The 18,503-nt window shown below is 39.9% G+C and overlaps 1 protein-coding gene across 1 annotated transcript in view; it reads left to right on the forward strand.

The window, feature by feature from the left end:
• Positions 1-5,454: 5,454 nt before the first annotated feature.
• The window catches only part of AK7 (adenylate kinase 7), a gene marked incomplete at its 3' end in the record, with an annotated part of 49,855 nt that continues 36,806 nt past the window's right edge, over positions 5,455-18,503 (forward strand). The window contains exons 1-5 of the mRNA XM_082275434.1: positions 5,455-5,628; positions 10,719-10,904; positions 12,307-12,415; positions 13,775-13,869; positions 17,101-17,211. Coding sequence (XP_082131560.1) covers positions 5,542-5,628; positions 10,719-10,904; positions 12,307-12,415; positions 13,775-13,869; positions 17,101-17,211 — 588 coding nt within the window. The 5' untranslated portion in view covers positions 5,455-5,541. The remainder of the gene's footprint in view (positions 5,629-10,718; positions 10,905-12,306; positions 12,416-13,774; positions 13,870-17,100; positions 17,212-18,503) is intronic.

Here is an 18,503-nt window from a genome sequence, read left to right on the forward strand (position 1 = left end):
CTCTGTAAGTCTAAAGTGGTAGCCTGTAGAGACTTTTAAAGGTTTTTAAAAATGTACGTACGTTGTTGCCGCTGCGCAGGCGTGCGCAATTTTTAAAGCATGTCATGTTAGGTGTCTATGAACTCGGCATAAGATCATCTTTTAAATTTTACCAAAAAAAATTGAATTATATAGTGTATTTGTGCAATAAATTTAAAAAAAATGTATTTTTTTCGCAAAAATTGCGTTTGGAAAATCTGTGCGCAAATACCGTGTGACAAAAAAATTTGCAACATCCACCATTTTATTCTATAGGGCCTCTGATTTAAATATATATATAATTTTTGGGGGTTCAAAGTAATTTTCTAGTAAAAAAAAAAATATTTTTTCATGTAAACAAAAAGGGACAGAAAAGGCTTGGTTTTCAAGTGGTTAGAAGAGTGGGTGATGTGTGGATAAGATTGAGCATAAAATGCTGGGACAGTTCAAACAACCCCCAAATGACCCCTTTTTTAAAAGTAGACACCCAAAGCTATTTGCTGAGAGGCATGGTGAGTCCATGGAGTATTTTATATTTTGCTACAAGTGTCAGGAAAATTATTATTTCTTTTTTTTTTGTTGTTTTTTTACAGAAAGTTGTCACTAAATGATATATTGCTCACGCATGCCATGGGAATATGTGAAATGACACCCCAAAATACATTCTGCTGCTTCTCCTGAGTACAGGGATACCCCCTGTGTGAGACTTTTTGGCAGCCTAGCTGTGTACGCGCCCCCGAAAACCAATCCACATCTTCAGGTTTTCTAATGACGTAAATTGCTGATTTTACCCCTGACTACCTGTCACAGTTTCAGAGGCCCTGAAATTTCAAGATAGCACAAACCCCCCCCCCCCAAATGACCCCATTTTGCAAAGTAGACACTCCAAGCTATTGGCTGAGAAGCATGGTGAGTCCATGGAATAGTGTATATTTTGCCACAAGTTTCGGGAATTTTTTTTTTTTACACAAAGTTGTCAGTAAATGATATAATGCTCACACATGCCATGGGTATATGTGAAATGACACCCCAAAATACATTCTGCTGCTTCTCCTGAGTACAGGGATACCCCATGTGTGAGACTTTTTGCCAGTCTAGCCGCATACAGGACCCGGAAAACCAATCTGCACCTTCTGGCTTTCTAAGGGCGTAAATTGTTGATCTCACTCCTTACTACCTATCACACTTTTGAAGTCCATAAAAAGCCAAGATGGCACAAACCCCCCCCCCCCCCCAAATGACCCCATTTTGCAAAGTAGACACTCCAATCTATTTGCTGAGAGGCATGGTGAGTATTTTGCAGCTCTCATTTTTTTGGGAAAATGAAGAAAAAACAGGGAAATGCATTTTTTTTCTCTTTTTTCAATTTCCAAAACTTTGTGACAAAAAGTGAGATCTTGAAAACACTCAACATGCCTCTCTGCAAATAGCTTAGGGTGTCTACTTTCCGAAAAGGGGTCATTTGGGGGGGGGGGGGGGGGGGTTGTGATGTCTTGGCATTTCATGGCCTCTGAAACTGTGATAGGTAGTCAGGAGTGAAATCAACAATTTACGCCCTTGGAAAGCCTGAAAGTGGAGATTGGTTTTCGGGGACCTGTACTCGGCTAGACTGCAAAAAAGTCTCACACATGGGGTATCCCTGTACTCAGGAGAAGCAGCAGAATGTATTTTGGGGTGTCATTTCACATATACCCATGGCATGTGTGAGCAATATATCATTTACTGACAGCTTTGTGTAAAAAAATAAAATATATATATACATATATATATATATATTTCCCGGAACTTGTGGCAAAATATAAAATATTCCATGGACTCACCATGCCTCTCAGCAAATAGCTTGGGGTGTCTACTTTCCAAAATGGGGTAATTTGGGGGGGTTTTGTGCTATCTTGGAATTTTAGGGCCTCCGAAACTGTGACAGGTAGTGCAGAGGTGACATGAACAATTTACGCCATTAGAAAACCTGAGAGTGTTGATTGGCTTTTGCGGTCCTGTACACAGCTAGGCTCCCCAAAAGTCTCACACATGGGGCATCCCCATACTCAGGAGAAGCGGCAGAATGTATTTCGGGGTGTCATTCCACATATACCCATGTCATGTGTGAGAAATTTATCTTTTAGTGACAGCGTTGTGTAAAAAAAAAACATTTTGTAATTTTTCAAACACCTGTGACAAAAAAATGAAATATTCAATGAGCTCAACATGCCTCTCGGAACATTCCTTAGGATGTCTACTTTCCAAAAAGTGGTAGTTTGGGGGGGGGGGGTTTGTACTGCCCTGCCATTTTAGCACTTCATGAAATGAGATAGGCAGTCAGAAATTAAAGCTTCGTAAATTTCAGTATTTACACCATAGTTTGTAGACGCTATAACTTTTGCGCAAACCAATAAAAATACGCTCATTGATTTTTTTTTGTCAAAGACATGTAGCTAAATATATTTTGGCCAAAAAAATGACATAAATTAAGTATATTGGATATTTTTTAAAAGACAAAGTTGAAAATGTCATTTTTTTGCAAAATTTTCGCTATTTTTTTATTAATATCGCAAAAAATAAAAAGTGCAGAGGTGATCAAATACCACCAAAAGAAAGCTCTGTTTGTGGGAAAAAAAGGACGTAAATTTCGTTTAGGTACAGCATTGCATGACCGCGCAATTATCAGTTAAAGTCACAAAGTGCCAAGTTGAAAAAAGGGGTCTGGTCTTTTAGCAGCCAAATCCTCCGGGGCTTAAGTGGTTAAGATCAAAACAATAAACATAAATAAGGGTGTAAATATATAATTAATGTATTAATTCATAATTCTAAAAAAAAAAAAACAACAAAAACCAATAAGGGTGTATAAAAATAAAAAAGTAATAAATAAAATAATGAATAAATATAAAACAAATTAAAAAATAAGGGTAACATATAAACACATAATAAATAAATATAAATGAAGTATAAATAAGAGTGCATACAAAAGAATAAATGTAATAATGAACATCTAATAATGACTAAGGATAAAAACAAATGTATCAACAAGTACAAGAGAATAAAAATAATTAAAAAAGAAAAGTAAAAATAAGGGTGCATAGTAATAATAATAATAATGAATAAATAGGAATATGGGGGTATAAATGTAATAAATACAAACCAATAAACACATAAATAAAAAGAAATACATGTAATATTTAATAAATAGCTGAAAAGAGATCCAGAATTTTTAAAAGGGGGAGACTGTGTCTCACTGTATTGTCCAGGCTGCTCTACACTGGCTATTCACAGGTGCGATCCCACTACTGATCGGCACGGGGGTTTTGACCTGCTCCGTTTCCGACATGGGCCAATTCACCGCTCCTTAATCCAACCAGGTGGCCCCAGGCTCCCCTAGAGCCACCATATTGATACCGAACTTAGCGTGGACACCTGACCGAAATAGCGCAGGGTAGACAAGAACTCCTGGACTCAAGCAATGCAACAGCCTCAGCCTCCCAAGTAACTGGGGTTACAGATGCACGCCACTGCAACCGGCAAAGGTTACACCTTGCCTTGAGATACTAGAAGCTCAAATCGACGTGATGTCAAATCCCTGCCCTCTAGTGTCAATATCGCCAATAGCAAGTGTGTCATTAAGATCAAAACAATAAACATAAATAAGGGTGTAAATATATAATAAATGTATTAATTCATAAATCTAAAAAAAAAAAATAACAAAAACCAATAAGGGTGTATAAAAATAAAAAAGTAATAAATAAAATAATGAATAAATATAAAACAAATTAAAAAATAAGGGTAACATATAAACACATAATAAATAAATATAAATGAAGTATAAATAAGATTGCATACAAAAGAATAAATGTAATAATGAACATCTAATAATGACTAAGGATAAAAACAAATGTATCAACAAGTACAAGAGTATAAAAATAATAAAAAAAAAAAGTAAAAATAAGGGTGCATAGTAATAATAATAATAATGAATAAATAGGAATATGGGGGTATAAATGTAATAAATACAAACCAATAAACACATAAATAAAAAGAAATAAATGTAATATTTAATAAATAGCTGAAAAGAGATCCAGAATTTTTAAAAGGGGGAGACTGTGTCTCAGTGTATTGTCCAGGCTGCTCTACACTGCCTATTCACAGGTGCGATCCCACTACTGATCGGCACGGGGGTTTTGACCTGCTCCGTTTCCGACCTGGGCCAATTCACCCCTCCTTAGTCCAACCTGGTGGTCCCAGGCTCCCCTAGAGCCACCATATTGATACCAAATTTAGCGTGGACACCTGATCGACATAGCGCAGGGTAGACCAGAACTCCTGGACTCAAGCAATTCAACAGCCTCAGCCTCCCAAGTAACTGGGATTACAGATGCACGCCACTGCAACCAGCAAAGGATACCCCTTGCCTTGAGATACTAGAAGCTCAAATCGACGTGATGTAAAATCTCTGCCCTCTAGTGTCAATATCGCCAATAGCAAGTGTGTCATTAAGATCAAAACAATAAACATTAATAAGGGTGTAAATATATAATAAATGTATTAATTCATAAATATAAAAAAAAAAAATAACAAAAACCAATAAGGGTGTATAAAAATAAAAAAGTAATAAATAAAATAATGAATAAATATAAAACAAATTCAAAAATAAGGGTAACATATAAACACATAATAAATAAATATAAATGAAGTATAAATAAGAGTGCATACAAAAGAATAAATGTAATAATGAACATCTAATAATGACTAAGGATAAAAACAAATGTATCAACAAGTACAAGAGTATAAAAATAATAAAGGAAAAAATAAAAATAAAGGTGCACAGTAATAATAATAATAATGAATAAATAGGAATATGGGGGTATAAATGTAATAAATACAAAACAATAAACATAAATAAGGGTGTAAATATATAATAAATGTATTAATTCATAAATCTAAAAAAAAAAAATAAGAAAAACCAATAAGGGTGTATAAAAATTAAAAAGTAAAATATAAAATAATGAATAAATATAAAAGGAATTAAAAAATAAGGGTAACATATACATAAATATAAATGAAGTATAAATAAGAGTGCATACAAAAGAATAAATGTAAGAATGAACATCTTAGAGCCACCATATTGATACCAAACAGTGTTGACTCCAGATCGACATAGCGCAGGGTAGGCAAGAACTCCCAGACTCAAGCACTGAAACACAGCCTCAGACACCCAAGTACGTGGGATGCACGCCACTGCAACCAGTGATAGAGTAGAGTTATCTTTCCCTCGAAGCTGTATTCTCAGTGACGTTATCAGTTCAGCACTGCCATCTACAGGTAGGATTGAGATTTACACGTGTACACTGCTGGGCTCATTATAACACATGGGGCGCTCTCTGCTCTACCAGACCTGCGCATAAGCTTTAGATGGCTCTGCCAATGCCTGACTTCGAAGGACCCCTTTCCTGCGTCTATAGCGTCGCTTAGCAACCTACAGAGAACCCGCCCTTGGCAACCGGAGAGCGACCGTAGTAACTCGCAGACAGGAACATGGCCGAGGGAGGGGAGCCGATCGTCAGACCTAAAAGGATCTTCATCAATAACCTGGACTCGTACACTGCCAGGAACATAGGGAAGGTGAGAGGGAGAGGATGGGTCTGCAGGTAGAAAGCTGCTGATAGGAGAAAAGTTGGCGCAATCCAGGCGCTAAAAGGGCACAATCCGGGTACTAATATGGGTAAAATAGGCTCTAATAGGGGGGAATCAGGGGGTATAGGTAAATCATGAGCTAATAGGTGCAAATCAGGTATAGGGATCAGATGTGGAAGAATGGGGGACTGGAGAGGAGGGGTCCTACTGCACACAAGGTCCCCTCCCCCATGGATATCTAATGCATTACATGTGTTGTTGCAATGCATGCTATTAAATGTTATACAAGCGTCTGATCATATCACACATCAATGTGTATTATGGTGCTTTCATATGCGTCACAATGTACAGCTCAGTGCATGCGTCGAGGTGCGATTCGATGGGTTCCCATCGATTCCAATGGAAAACACATCAAACACAAATGTGAACATGTTAATGAGCTCATTCACACTTTAGCGTTGTAATGGAAAACAATACATGATGTCCTGTGTGCAATGAGAAAGCTCAGAGATTTGCAGTTGTGCTGCTTTTTGAGAATCAACCCCTTAGTTCCCACCAGAAAGCAGTGCGGGAAATCCCACCTTACCTGCACCACTTTCAAAACGCATTGCAGTTGTGATCTGCAGCGGGTGTCAATGTTAAAGCGGAGTTCCACCCAAAAGTGGAACTTCCACTCTTTTGCTTCCTTCCCCCTTCCGGTGCCACATTTGGCACCTTTCAGGGGGGAGGGGGGAAGGGGCAGGGCTGCTGTTAGAAATCGCGGGGCCCCGTACAGACTACCTGGCAAGGCCCCCCCCCCCAAGAAAATATTAAAGATATATTTAGCTAAAATTACAACAAAATCACTATTATCAGACACAAATATAACATAACTCACATAATTCCTGCTAAATCTAAAAAAAAAAAAAACTATGTTAAATAAAAAAGATGAGATGAGAAAAATATACCGGCTGGGCAGTTGGAGCTCAGTGATCAGAGAGACAGAGAGAGAAACAAAGTTACAAATAAACTCCTGAGCAGAGATAAGTGCTGGGAGGGGGGGGGGCACACAGATAAAAGCTGATAGCAGGGAGAGGGACAGATCAGATTCAGGTGCTGCAGGAAGATTTCTGTAATTGTTGTCCATCACTAATCCCCCTCTCTGTGTGGCCCCCCCCTGTGTGCTCGGGGCCCCCTACAAGAGGGCTGGTGGTCCCCCCCTATCAGCGGCCCTGGGAAGGGGTACATGTTTTTGACAGGTACCCTTCCCCACTTCCTGGATACGGCGCCACGGCGCCGTCCCTCGGCAAATTTGGCCCCCTCCTCTTTCCCCCGCCACGAAGCCAATAGGAATGCACAGCGTGCTTCGCACATGCGCAGTAGGGAAGTAAGGCTTCACTGCCGGGTTCCCTTACCGGCAATGGCGGCGGCAGCACCCGGCAGCCGATGGAAACATCGGCTGCGGTACCGACATCGCTGGACTCCAGGACAGGTAAGTGTCCTGATATTAAAAGTCAGCAGCTACAGTATGTGCACAGTATGTGTAGCTGCTGACTTTAAATTTTTGGAGGGGGTGGAGGGGAAGGCGGAACTCCGCTTTAAGTTAACGCCCCAGACACCGGCTGCTACTGCAGTGTGTTTGCCTGCACAGGATCACATGGTACAGAGGTATTATGCAATCTGGTTGCTGCACCCTTTTTAAAGTAGTGCATGCGCTTCTTCTGGTTTAGTCCAGTACGATTTAGTCCATTCAAAATGAATGGGCTAAAATCGCATCACATGTGAGTCACACAGGAATGCGCAGGGCTTTCCTGATGTGAACTGGCCTTTTACTTATTTGTATGCGGAGCTGCAATGAACGGCAACTTCATGTGAGCTCTGGGGCATTGCAGGAAAAATGCTGCAAGTCTGCGTTTAAATGTACTGCACTTGCATTTTTATGCATATGCACTGAACTTGAAAACAATTGTTTTCTCTGTGCCCTTGTAGTGACTGGTGATAAAGTGCAGAAAAATGCATACAGTGTGAAGGAGGTCGTAGACCTCATTCACACAGGTGTACCTATCTGGGCAATCTTTGCTCAAATTTATTCATGTCTATTGGGACGCAGAGGCTGCATGGGCACAGCCGCTGGTCCCAGCTTGGCAGCCACTCAGGTGACTGTCTCTGAAAGTCTGTGCAGCCACTGTGTCCCAGTAGACATGCTCAGGGCCGGTGCTAGACTATTTTGTGCCCAAAGCAAGACCTGCTACTTGCATCCCCTCCCCCCCCCCCCCGAGTGATGTCACTGGCACATGCACTCTGAAGGAACGGTCACCTCTATCGTTCCTTCAGAGCCCTCTGACATCATCGCGGCTCTGACGAGTCACAGAATCCCGCAACCCTGGAAGCAGGACGGATGAACATAGTAGTGCCTGCAGCACTGAAATTTCGGCGCTGGAAGAGCTTTACTTTAAGGTAAGTTTAATATAATGTGTTAGTGTGCAATGCATACTAGCAGATTATGACATTACCTTGCAGGGTAAGAAAAAAAAACAAAAAAAAACGTTCAGCCGTTTTCAACCGCTTGAATGGCTGGGACCCGCATATGAGCTGCGCAAATGACAGAAGAGAGCCTTTTTGGTAAACAGCACAGGGCTCTCTCCAGACAGCAGCGATGTGCAAATTTTTTCCCTCCCTGCTAAGCAGGAAATAAAAGCCAGCACATTGCTTAGAAAAATCAGCACACAGCACATACAGTAAACATTGTACGGCACACAGTTAACCCGTTGATTGCCCTATATGTTAACCCCTTCCCAGCCAGAGTCATTAGTACAGTGACAGTGTATATTATAATCACTAATCACTGTATGAGTCTGTTCCCCCCGCATCAGTTAGTGTCAGATTGCCCGCGCACTATCGCAGTCCCACTATAAGTCGCTGATCACCACCATACTTGTATAAAAAAATAAACAAACAACATTTTCAGTATATATACCATAGTTTGTAGGCACTATAACTTTCACGCAAACCAATCAATATACACTTTTTGGTATTTTTTTTTTTTTTTATACGAAAAACATGTAGCAGAATACTTTTTGGCCAAAATATATGCAGAAATTCTTTTTTTAGATTTTTCTATAGGATATGTTTCATAGCAGAAAGTAAAAAAGGTATATTTTTTTTGCAAAAATTTCAAAGTAGCGCAGCGCAGACAGACGCTGGCTAGTAGGGTCAGGAGCCTTTCATATACGTGACATTATCACCAGCTTCCCACCCAGCACTAATACTGTAAACAGCTGCTGGCCAGAAGGATTGGGGCCTCTAATAGACCTGAGATTTTCACCCACTTCCCACCTGGTAGACTTTTGCCATAGGCAGTGGTCAGTCAGAAGGTTTGGGGGCAATGGTCATAACAGACTTGAATATAGGCGGGTGCACTGTGGTGGGCTGTGCCCCCTCCCCTGGATTTTATCTGTGCCCCCTAGAGCTCTAAGAGTGCATTCACTGATCCATGGGGCACTCCAATAGGGACAATTGATGTAAGGGGAAACTCTGTTGGGGACAGTTGATGTAAGGGGGCATGTTGGGGACAATTGATGTAAGGGGGCACTCTGTTGGGGGCAATTAACATAAAGGGGGCTCTGATGGGGACAGTTGATGTAAGGGGGCACTCTGATGGGGTCAATTGATATAAGGAGGCACAGGTTCCATATAAGCATCCTAATCTAATGACAGCCTAATACATACCTGTGTTCCCTGTTCACTCCTGCACCACCTCTGCACTACCTGTCAGATGGTATTTCAGGGTTGTAACCCATGGTGCAGAAGCGTGCTGAATGGACAGGGAATACCTGTACCCAGCATCTCTGTCACACTCACTATGCCCCTGACTTTTTATAATGCACCCCCAGATCAGATAGGCTATATCTGGCCCTGAGACATAAGATCATTGTCTGATTCCTACGTGATTAATATCGCAGCCAGCCTTTTAACTGTAAGGCTGGGAGACTCCCATGAGCTCACTACACAATTCTGATTGTAGGATCTCCTCTAGATCTATTAACAACCATGTTGTGAAAATGGCTTGCCTGATTGGATGAAAGTTGATTACATAGTTTAGGTAGGCCCTCATATTTCACAGCTTTGGTAAATCTAAAGGATGTTGTATAATATTTGTAATAATGATGTATGATGCGATTTTGATATGGAACTCACATTGGTGGCTCTCCCATAGACATGAAGTCATTGCTCATTTATGGCCCTATTCACCCTAGTTCAGTGCATACTGGTGCACCTATGCAACTAACAGTGAGGTTGAATAGGTTTAGCTTAATTGCCTGGGGACAAGTGTAGTGCTTATTGGTGGGAGGCCATTATTTAATTTATATCATTAAGATCAAAAGAAGAATAATGGAAGCACCCCAAGGTAGGTAAGCACCATGAAGTATATTAACCTCCCTGGCGGTATGATTCTTTCGGATATATATATATATATATATATATATATATATATATATATATATATATATATATATATATACATAAAAAGTACATGAAAAATGTACTGCACTGGGGGGCAATGTAATGTGAATTTATTTTATTTTGAATGGTATCAGTGTGTTTGGTGTGTTTTACATTTGAATTTGCCGCCGGTTCCACCCCCCTGCGAACGCACGGGGGCACGGAGAGGATCGGGAGGAAGATCCGCCACCGCATACCGCTCGCATACATCACTGGATCCCGGTGACACGGTAAGTAACCTCTTTTACAGGATCCAGCGATGCTTCTGGCGGTACCCCGAGTTTGGCTCGGGGTTACCGCTTTTGGCTCTGAAATTTAACACCGAGCCATGCTCGGGAATACCGCTAGGAAGGTTAAGGACCAAAGTCAAGAACTGTTACAGGAATATCTAACCACGGAAGCCTGAAAAACAAAAAAAAGGAGGTCACTCAGCTCACCAGACTCACCTTTTGGTGGCATGGCTCTTAAAAATGGGGCCTGCATTCCAGTTAAATATTCATTATAACTGTATGTGTACTATCATTTAAAGTGTATGTGCTTTATTTATCACAGAATATGCTGACACTGTAGACTCATTGGTCTTATTATTCCTGCAGTATTTGTCTGCCTGTATTGCTGGAGCTTCCCTTGAAGAAACTGAAGAGGGGGCAGAGGAAGAAGAGCATCTGTCAGCTCAAGAGGATGAGGCAAGCAGCAAACCAAAGCAGGGCCTCTTCCAGATAGTAGGCACTCTGTCCAAACCTTTGGACAAGAAGCTGGGTTTTCCAGTGGAAACGTATGTGGTAAGCAGCATTGGGGTGTAATCTGTTCATTTGTTATTATTGTTTGATTACAAGTTTGGAGATCATTAGACAGCTTTTCACTCATTTCTCCAGTAGGCCATGTCTCTTACCTTCTCTCTGTTCCAGCTCTGCAGCTTCCATCAGAATCTTCAGCATTCAATACTTACTGAAGGTTTGGATGCCTATGTGGCTCTATAGGTGCCATGGTTCTTTCCTCCAATGTAGGGGTCAATTATGTTTTTGGTTGTAACATGACAAAATGTGGAAAATTTCAAGGAGTGTGAATACTTTTTCAGGCACTGTACAGCATGTACACAGGGGAAGTATTGCATGCTGAAGTGCCTCGTGAAGAATGCAGCACAGAAAGGGAGGGAAGGTAGGAGAATTGAGAACCTCTGGGTGAGTCTAGGATGGAAAAGGACCTGGGGGTACTGGTAGACAACAGGCTTGGCAGTGGCATGCAATGCCAAGCCGCTGCAAGCAAAGCCAACAGAATACTGGGATGCATAAAAAGGGGATTCACTCCAGAAATAAAGAGATTATTCTCCCGCTCTACAAGACTCTGGTCCGGCCACATCTGGAGTATGCTGTCCAGTTCTGGGCACCGGTCCTCAGGAAGGATGTGCTGGAACTGGAAAGAGTCCAGAGAAGGGCAACAAAAATAATTAGGGGAATGGAGGACATCAGCTATGAGGAAAGACTACAAGCACTGAACTTATTCTCTCTGGAGAAGAGACGATTGAGGGGGGATATGATATCAATGTACAAATACTGTACTGGCGACCCTAGCATAAGGAACAAACTATTCAGAGAAGGGGAATATAATAAGACACGTAGCCACTCACTAAAACTAGAGGAAAGGCGGTTTAACCTTAAAGTGCGTAAGGGGTTCTTCACTGTAAGAGCGGTAAGGATGTGGAATTCTCTTCCACAAGCAGTGGTATCAGCAGGGAGCATCGATAGTTTCAAAAAACTATTAGATGGGAACCTTAAAGACCACAACATACAGAGGTATACAATGTGCGGTTAACAGAAAACACACACACACATCATAGGTTGAACTGGATGGACTGATGTCTTTTTTCAACCTCACTAACTATGTAACTATGAGTGTAATCACTCTTCCATTATAGTGAACTGACACTGGGAATTTTGACCTGACAGGGTCACTTTAATGTTAGTTAGGCCATCACTGTTATATATAAAATAGTAAGTGGATGTCAAGTAGGAACTATGCCAGCAAGCACTATGGGAAGGGTTGGAACCTTGCTATAGGGTATCATATGGAGCCTAAGTCAACCTTAAAAGCTGTGCCCACCAATGGCTTCATTTGTTTTTAGTGATGCTCCATGTGTTTAGAATGCTTCATGTTTAGTAATTTAATGTTGTTTTTCTTTTTCAGATTTCAAACAGAAATGAGCTGTTAAGTCATCTTATGGAGAGCGATGTCATCATATATAATATCACAGAGGACCCATCCCAGATCGATGAAGCTTCCTGGGCAGCGTCTGGTGGGTTGTCTTCTGTTATTATAATAAACTGCTCCATTATGATTTGGTCAGTATTAAGTTGGTAGATAAATCAAGACCTGAAGCGCCAAACCGTAATGTTTGCGTTCAAAATCAGGTTTATTCTAAACATAAACTATGCATAAAAATGCAACACTTGTTGGGGGCTATAGTCTACCTCCTTCATCAGGGTTGAAACAAAATACAAAATAGCACTCATAAATATTATATACAGTAAAGTGATGACATACCCTGTTTCCCTGAAAATAAGCCCTACCTCAAAAATAAGACCTAGCATGATTTTCAGGGATGGCTGCAATATAAGTCCTACCCCAAAAATAAGCCCTAGTAAAATCCTTGATCTCAGCCCCTCCCTCTGTCGTAATCGGGAAAGGGAAAGTAGAGCTCCGGAGGGTCACGTGAGCGCTCATCGGCACTGTACATAAGGTATTTTCCACAATAAAGTTACAAAAAGGAGGCACACTGCACATTACATAATCTTTTTACAAAATCGATTACATAATTTTACAATGACTTTATCCAAGGTTTATTTTTGGGATTACAGAATGTCATAATGATGACTCCTGAGCTAACAGGAAGAGAGGGGGGAGAGAACTTTTTTTTTAACATTTTATTGTTTTACTCCAGGTTTTTTAGAACATAGAGAGGGCTAAATGACATCACAAGCACTGTGCTGTCTATTATGCTTTAAAGGATCAGGATATTTATTTATTTTAGGGTTACAATCACTTTAAGATCGTCATTGTAAATAAGACATCCCCTGAAAATAAGCCCTAGTGTGTTTTTTGTAGCCAAAATTAATATAAGACCCGGTCTTATTTTCAGGGAAACACGGTAGAGTATAGTAATAAAAAAAATATAATTCTAAAATTTTTAAGGACATCTTTTAAGATTAACAGTACTAAAAAAATGTAAATACATTGATGGTGTTTTAACCATAATAATGGTGTACATAAAATGATAATAATAGCATTATGATATGAACAACATTGGTGATGCTCTTATAATATTCAGTATTCTAGTATTTCTAGTACTATTATGGTATTCAATCAGTTGGAGATCATTTATGATTGATGGTGGAGGCTACATACAAAATTGTGGAAGGACAATCTGTTTAATATTCAATTACCTGTACCAAAAATGTTACTGGTTTACCATATTGAGACTGATTTATTAAAATGTTTTAGTTCCCTATCTCAGCGCTTAAAGAATTTTGATTGATTGCTATGTGTAATGGCTCTGTTTTTCCTTGTTTATTTTTCTCTAGTTTTAATGAATCAGCACCATTTTGTTTCTGCTGTCTGAAAACCAGTCTATTTCATTTTGTTTCCTTCTTTTTAGCACTCCACACAGAAATTGAAAACTTTGAAAGCCAGAAAATGTTTATATTATTATCTACAGTCATGACCTGGGCACGAAGCAAGCCACTGGACCCAGTAAGTGTGCCAAATACCCAGACTTGTATAAAGTACTCGAAATTTCTACTTGAGTAAAAGTACAAGTGCTTGATCAAAAATTGACTTGAGTAGAAGTGGAAGTGCTCGCAGAAAAAGTTACTTAAGTAGAAGTACTAAAGTATTCAACATTTTTTTTACTTAAGTATTGCAAGTAGTTTTTTCAAAAAATGTGCTACTTAAGTACTAAAAGTAAAAAGTACCAGTAGTTTTGAAAAAAAAATTCTACTCAAGTACTGAAAGTAGAAGTACAAGTACTGTGTTATGTAGTTATTAAAGAAAGAAGTCAAAAGTTTGAACATCATATTGTTTTTTATTATTTCAAATGATTTATTCAAATGATTAACCTGTGTTTGTTAGTAGTTTCTTGATGCACTTTAAGCGCTGTAGCACCATTTATTTGTTTGTTTCATATTTTCTTTTTATCGGAAAGATTTGGTATAGCAGCTTTTATTATACACAGCCTTTATTTTCGTATGCGCTGATTTACAAATGACATTATACACATTTTTTTGAGCTTTATGCAACCTGCCATCTACTGTTCTGGCAGTGGTAATTTTTTTAAAAGTAACGAGTAACTATGCAGCACAAAAAAAAAATATCGGAGTAGAAGTATCGAAATCATCGAAAAAATGTAGTGAAGTAAAAGTAGAAGTAGGAGAAAAAAATTCTACTCTAGGAAAGTACAGATACCGCATTTCGGTACTTAAGTACAGTACTTAAGTAGTTCTACTTTGTTACTATACATCTCTGCAAATACCATCTCTGATTGGCTTATATCATCTCCAGTTTTGCTTTTTTATTTGTCATAATTTTAATTGTCATAATAAATATCAGCAGAGTGCAATTAGTGCCAATAACCTAAAGCCCCGTACACACGCGTCGAAAATCGGCAGGGAATTTTTGTCCGACGATCGATCTGCCGATTTTCGGCTTGTTAGTATGATGCTTCCGACAACTGACTCCGACCTTTCGGCCAAAAAAAATCTGGTGTGCAGGCTATAAAATTTTTGTCTGCCGTCAAAACACGTCCGATTTTCGTGCAGTCGGTACAGATTTCGACAGGGAAAAATCTATTGAGCAAGACTGGGCATGCTCAGAGAAGAAAGAACACAAAGAAAGCAAACCAACACATGACATCACTTCTGAAGTAGAATTTTGTTGGGCGAGAAAATTCGTGTGCAGTCTAGGCACATTCCAACCAACAAAACAACACTCTGGACAAAAGATGGACGATCGGTCGGCCGATAATCGTTGCGTGTGTACGAGGCTTAACACTAGTGTAAATATGGAAAAGAGAAATTGCAGCGCTATAAACAAACAAAAAAATATATAACTACAAAAGTCATAATAAATCGTCCTTAATCCTTAAATAATTAAAAAAGCAATTTAACTACAATAATTGAGGATTTATTTCCACGTTTATATTTTGTGCCAAGCTTTAAAGGGAACATTAAACCATTCATGTAGGTCACCAAAGACTTCGTGTAATTTTTCCACGGGCGCAGTACAGTGCGCCTGCGGCTTTCCTGCGGGTTAGCTGCGCTTTTGTATATCTTGAGGGGTACACTTTCTGAAAGGGCACCAAACTGCAGGATATAATAGAAGCCTTTGGCTTAGTGCTGCTAACTCGCAGGAATACCCCAGTTGCACTATGCCGCACCTGCGGATCTGTGTGAAAGCAGCCTATTAACCCTTTTTTTAAAGGTGCTAAAATAGCCATTGCAAAAGTGCAGTGTATTTGATGTTTACTATACTGACCTTTTCCTCTTCCAGCTTCTGCTGGCATCGCTCTCCAGGCTACTAGAAAGGTCCCAGGTGAGGTACACTTTTTGCACTTTTCCACTGCAAGTACCGGCTCGGCTCCACTCGGCACTGCTTGGCCCAGCTCGGCTCAGTTTGCTTTTCCACTGCGTGGTACGAGTCGGCACGTTTCAGCACTGTATAGGCTCTACTCAGCTCGGTTTGCTTTTCCACTAAGTAGTAAGTGGGTGGGATTACAACGATTCTCTGACCAATCAGTGGCTAGTAGTGACAAACAATCAATGCTGCATGCAAAGGATTGTGGGATATGGTATCGGTACGGCCTGCTTGGAACCCCAACCGAGGTGTTACTGTTTAAGCGAGCCTTACCGAGCCGTACCATGTAGTGGAAAAGCGCCGCTGTACCAAACCGCACCAAACCGTTCTAACACGTACCATGCGGTACCATGCCAAACCGAGCCAATCCGATCCGTACCATGCAATGGAAAAGTGCCATAAGTGTCACTCCACCTGGGATGGAGCTGGAGCTACAGAGGAAGCATTGGCTTCTGCAGCTTATGCAGCTTCTGCTACCTCCGCACTCGTTGCCGGCCTCATGCACTCTGATGCTTTGGGATGGCAGGGCAGCAACCCATTGGTCGCGAGTTGGGCTTGCTGACCTGCAATCCCAGAGCATTGGCATTAACTTCCCTGGTTTGAGGTCGCAGGCCACATCAGAGGGCCAAGGGTTGAGCACCCCTGATCTATGACATATATGTCAGAGTTGTTTTTTAAATGTCACAAAAGATATGCGTCAAAGGAAAAGTGAAGGACATTTAACTATTATTCTTAAAAGTTGTGAAAACTTGAATTATTTTAGTCCCTAACCCAGAACAAGCAGGCAGCAGGTGAAGTCAGAATGATCTTAGAGTTTGCATATTTGTTTTGGACAGATCTCTTTAACAGCCAGGCAACTAGAATTTTCAGGACAGGTCAACAGTCTCATCCTATTTATTGCTCTCAGCAAAGGCAGGTATTAAAGGCACATATTAAGGCAGCTTTGTAGCCATTCATAAGTTTTCCCCTAAAATCCACTGAACAGCAAAGCTAAGACTGGGGGAGGGACAAACAGCACAAGGAGCCAGTTAGTTGTGCAGTGTTAACATGAGACATGCTGATGGCAGGAGAGGACAGAGTGACAGAGAGATGAGCTTACCATTGCTTCTCCTTTCACCATCCAATCACAGGCTGCCTGACAAAAATCAGTTATCCTGCTCTGCCAGATAGGGTTGTGCTGTGTGGGAGAGCTGTGTAAATCTCTGAACTGTATGGACATAAATACAAATGCAATGGCAAGTAAAACAACTCCCATACAATTGTATGAAAGATGCCAAATCTGTGTTTTTATTGATGATTAGTTTGTCATTTTAAGCATTTACCTAGACTGTAGCACCTGTGGTCTTGTTACAGGATGATCCTGAAATCCCTTTTACAGAAGATGATTATCGGAGAAGGAAATGTCACTTAAACTTTAAAGATCATATAAATGCAGAAAAACTCGTTATTAAGCTTGGGAAATCAGTAAGTATTTTTATGCAATATGTCAAGAAGATTTACCTTTCATCAGAAAGCGATGCTGAATCCAAAGTTTTACAGGATAGAGGAGAATTCTTCCAATGGGGACACCTGCTCCAGTGACCATTGTCTAAGAGGGGTTTATCCTCACTTCCTGTTGTGTCTCTATGATAGGAAGCAAAAGGCTTAATGGGTCACAGAAAGCAGAAAAAAACTCACCAAAGTTCTTGCTGCATTGAAGCGGTTGTAAACTGCTGGACTTTTTTTATTTATTTATTTTTCTTACCCTGCAAGGTAATGCTATTATGTACTAGCACATTATGGTAAATTTACCTTAAAATGAAGCTTTTCCAGCACCGAGATGTCTTGCTTCAGGGTTGACGTCACACCCACGCATGTTTACGGGAGCCACTGTTTACAGCACAGAGCTCTAAAGGAACGGCACGGGTGGCCGTTCCTTCAGGGTGCATGTGCCAGTCACTGGCTGCATGTAATGTAAATATCTCCTAAACGGGCACTGTTTTACACTATGGATTAGATTAGATTCAACTTTATTGTCATTACACATGTACAAGTACAAGGCAACGAAATGCAGTTTGTGTCTAACCAGAGTGCAATAACAGCAAGTGCAGGATATACAGTTTTTACATGATTTACATAGTTAGATAGTTAAATAGAATGATAATATAGACTATAAACAGTAATTTAAAGATGTATATGTACTATAAATGTAGTATACAGGTGAATATAAATGTGCTAAGAACATTATATACAGATTAATATATATGTACTATGAAAATAATTACAGATGAATATGAATATATATGTACTATGAACAATAGTATACAGATGAAATTATATATATATATATATATATATGTATGTATTGTGAACATAATATACAGATGCCTATTACTATACGCTTACTACAGTAAACCCCCGCTCCATCGCGGTTCAGTTTTTGCGGTCCCGGTATATTGCGTTTTTTTTGTAATGTTATTTTACTATATAAATCATTAAAAATGAAATATTTTTGTGTTTTCCATAGCTCTTGCTATGTCTCTCAGTATCTTGTATGTGTTTAAATGAGTTTCTATTGTTTTAAAAGTGTGTTTAAAGACCTTAAAATGCTTTTACACGTACAGTGACAGTAAAAAAAAACATGCCTACAATGCATTTTAATAGGGTTTTTCTATTTCGCGGATTTTCACTTTTCGCGGCTGGGTCCGGAACGTAACCCCCGCAATGGTGGGGGGTTTACTGTATACGCTTGCCTATAGGCTTACCTATAGGTAAAA

Source organism: Pelophylax lessonae (assembly GCF_965119305.1).
Source record: "Pelophylax lessonae genome assembly, chromosome: 13".
NCBI classification, from domain to species: domain Eukaryota; kingdom Metazoa; phylum Chordata; class Amphibia; order Anura; family Ranidae; genus Pelophylax; species Pelophylax lessonae.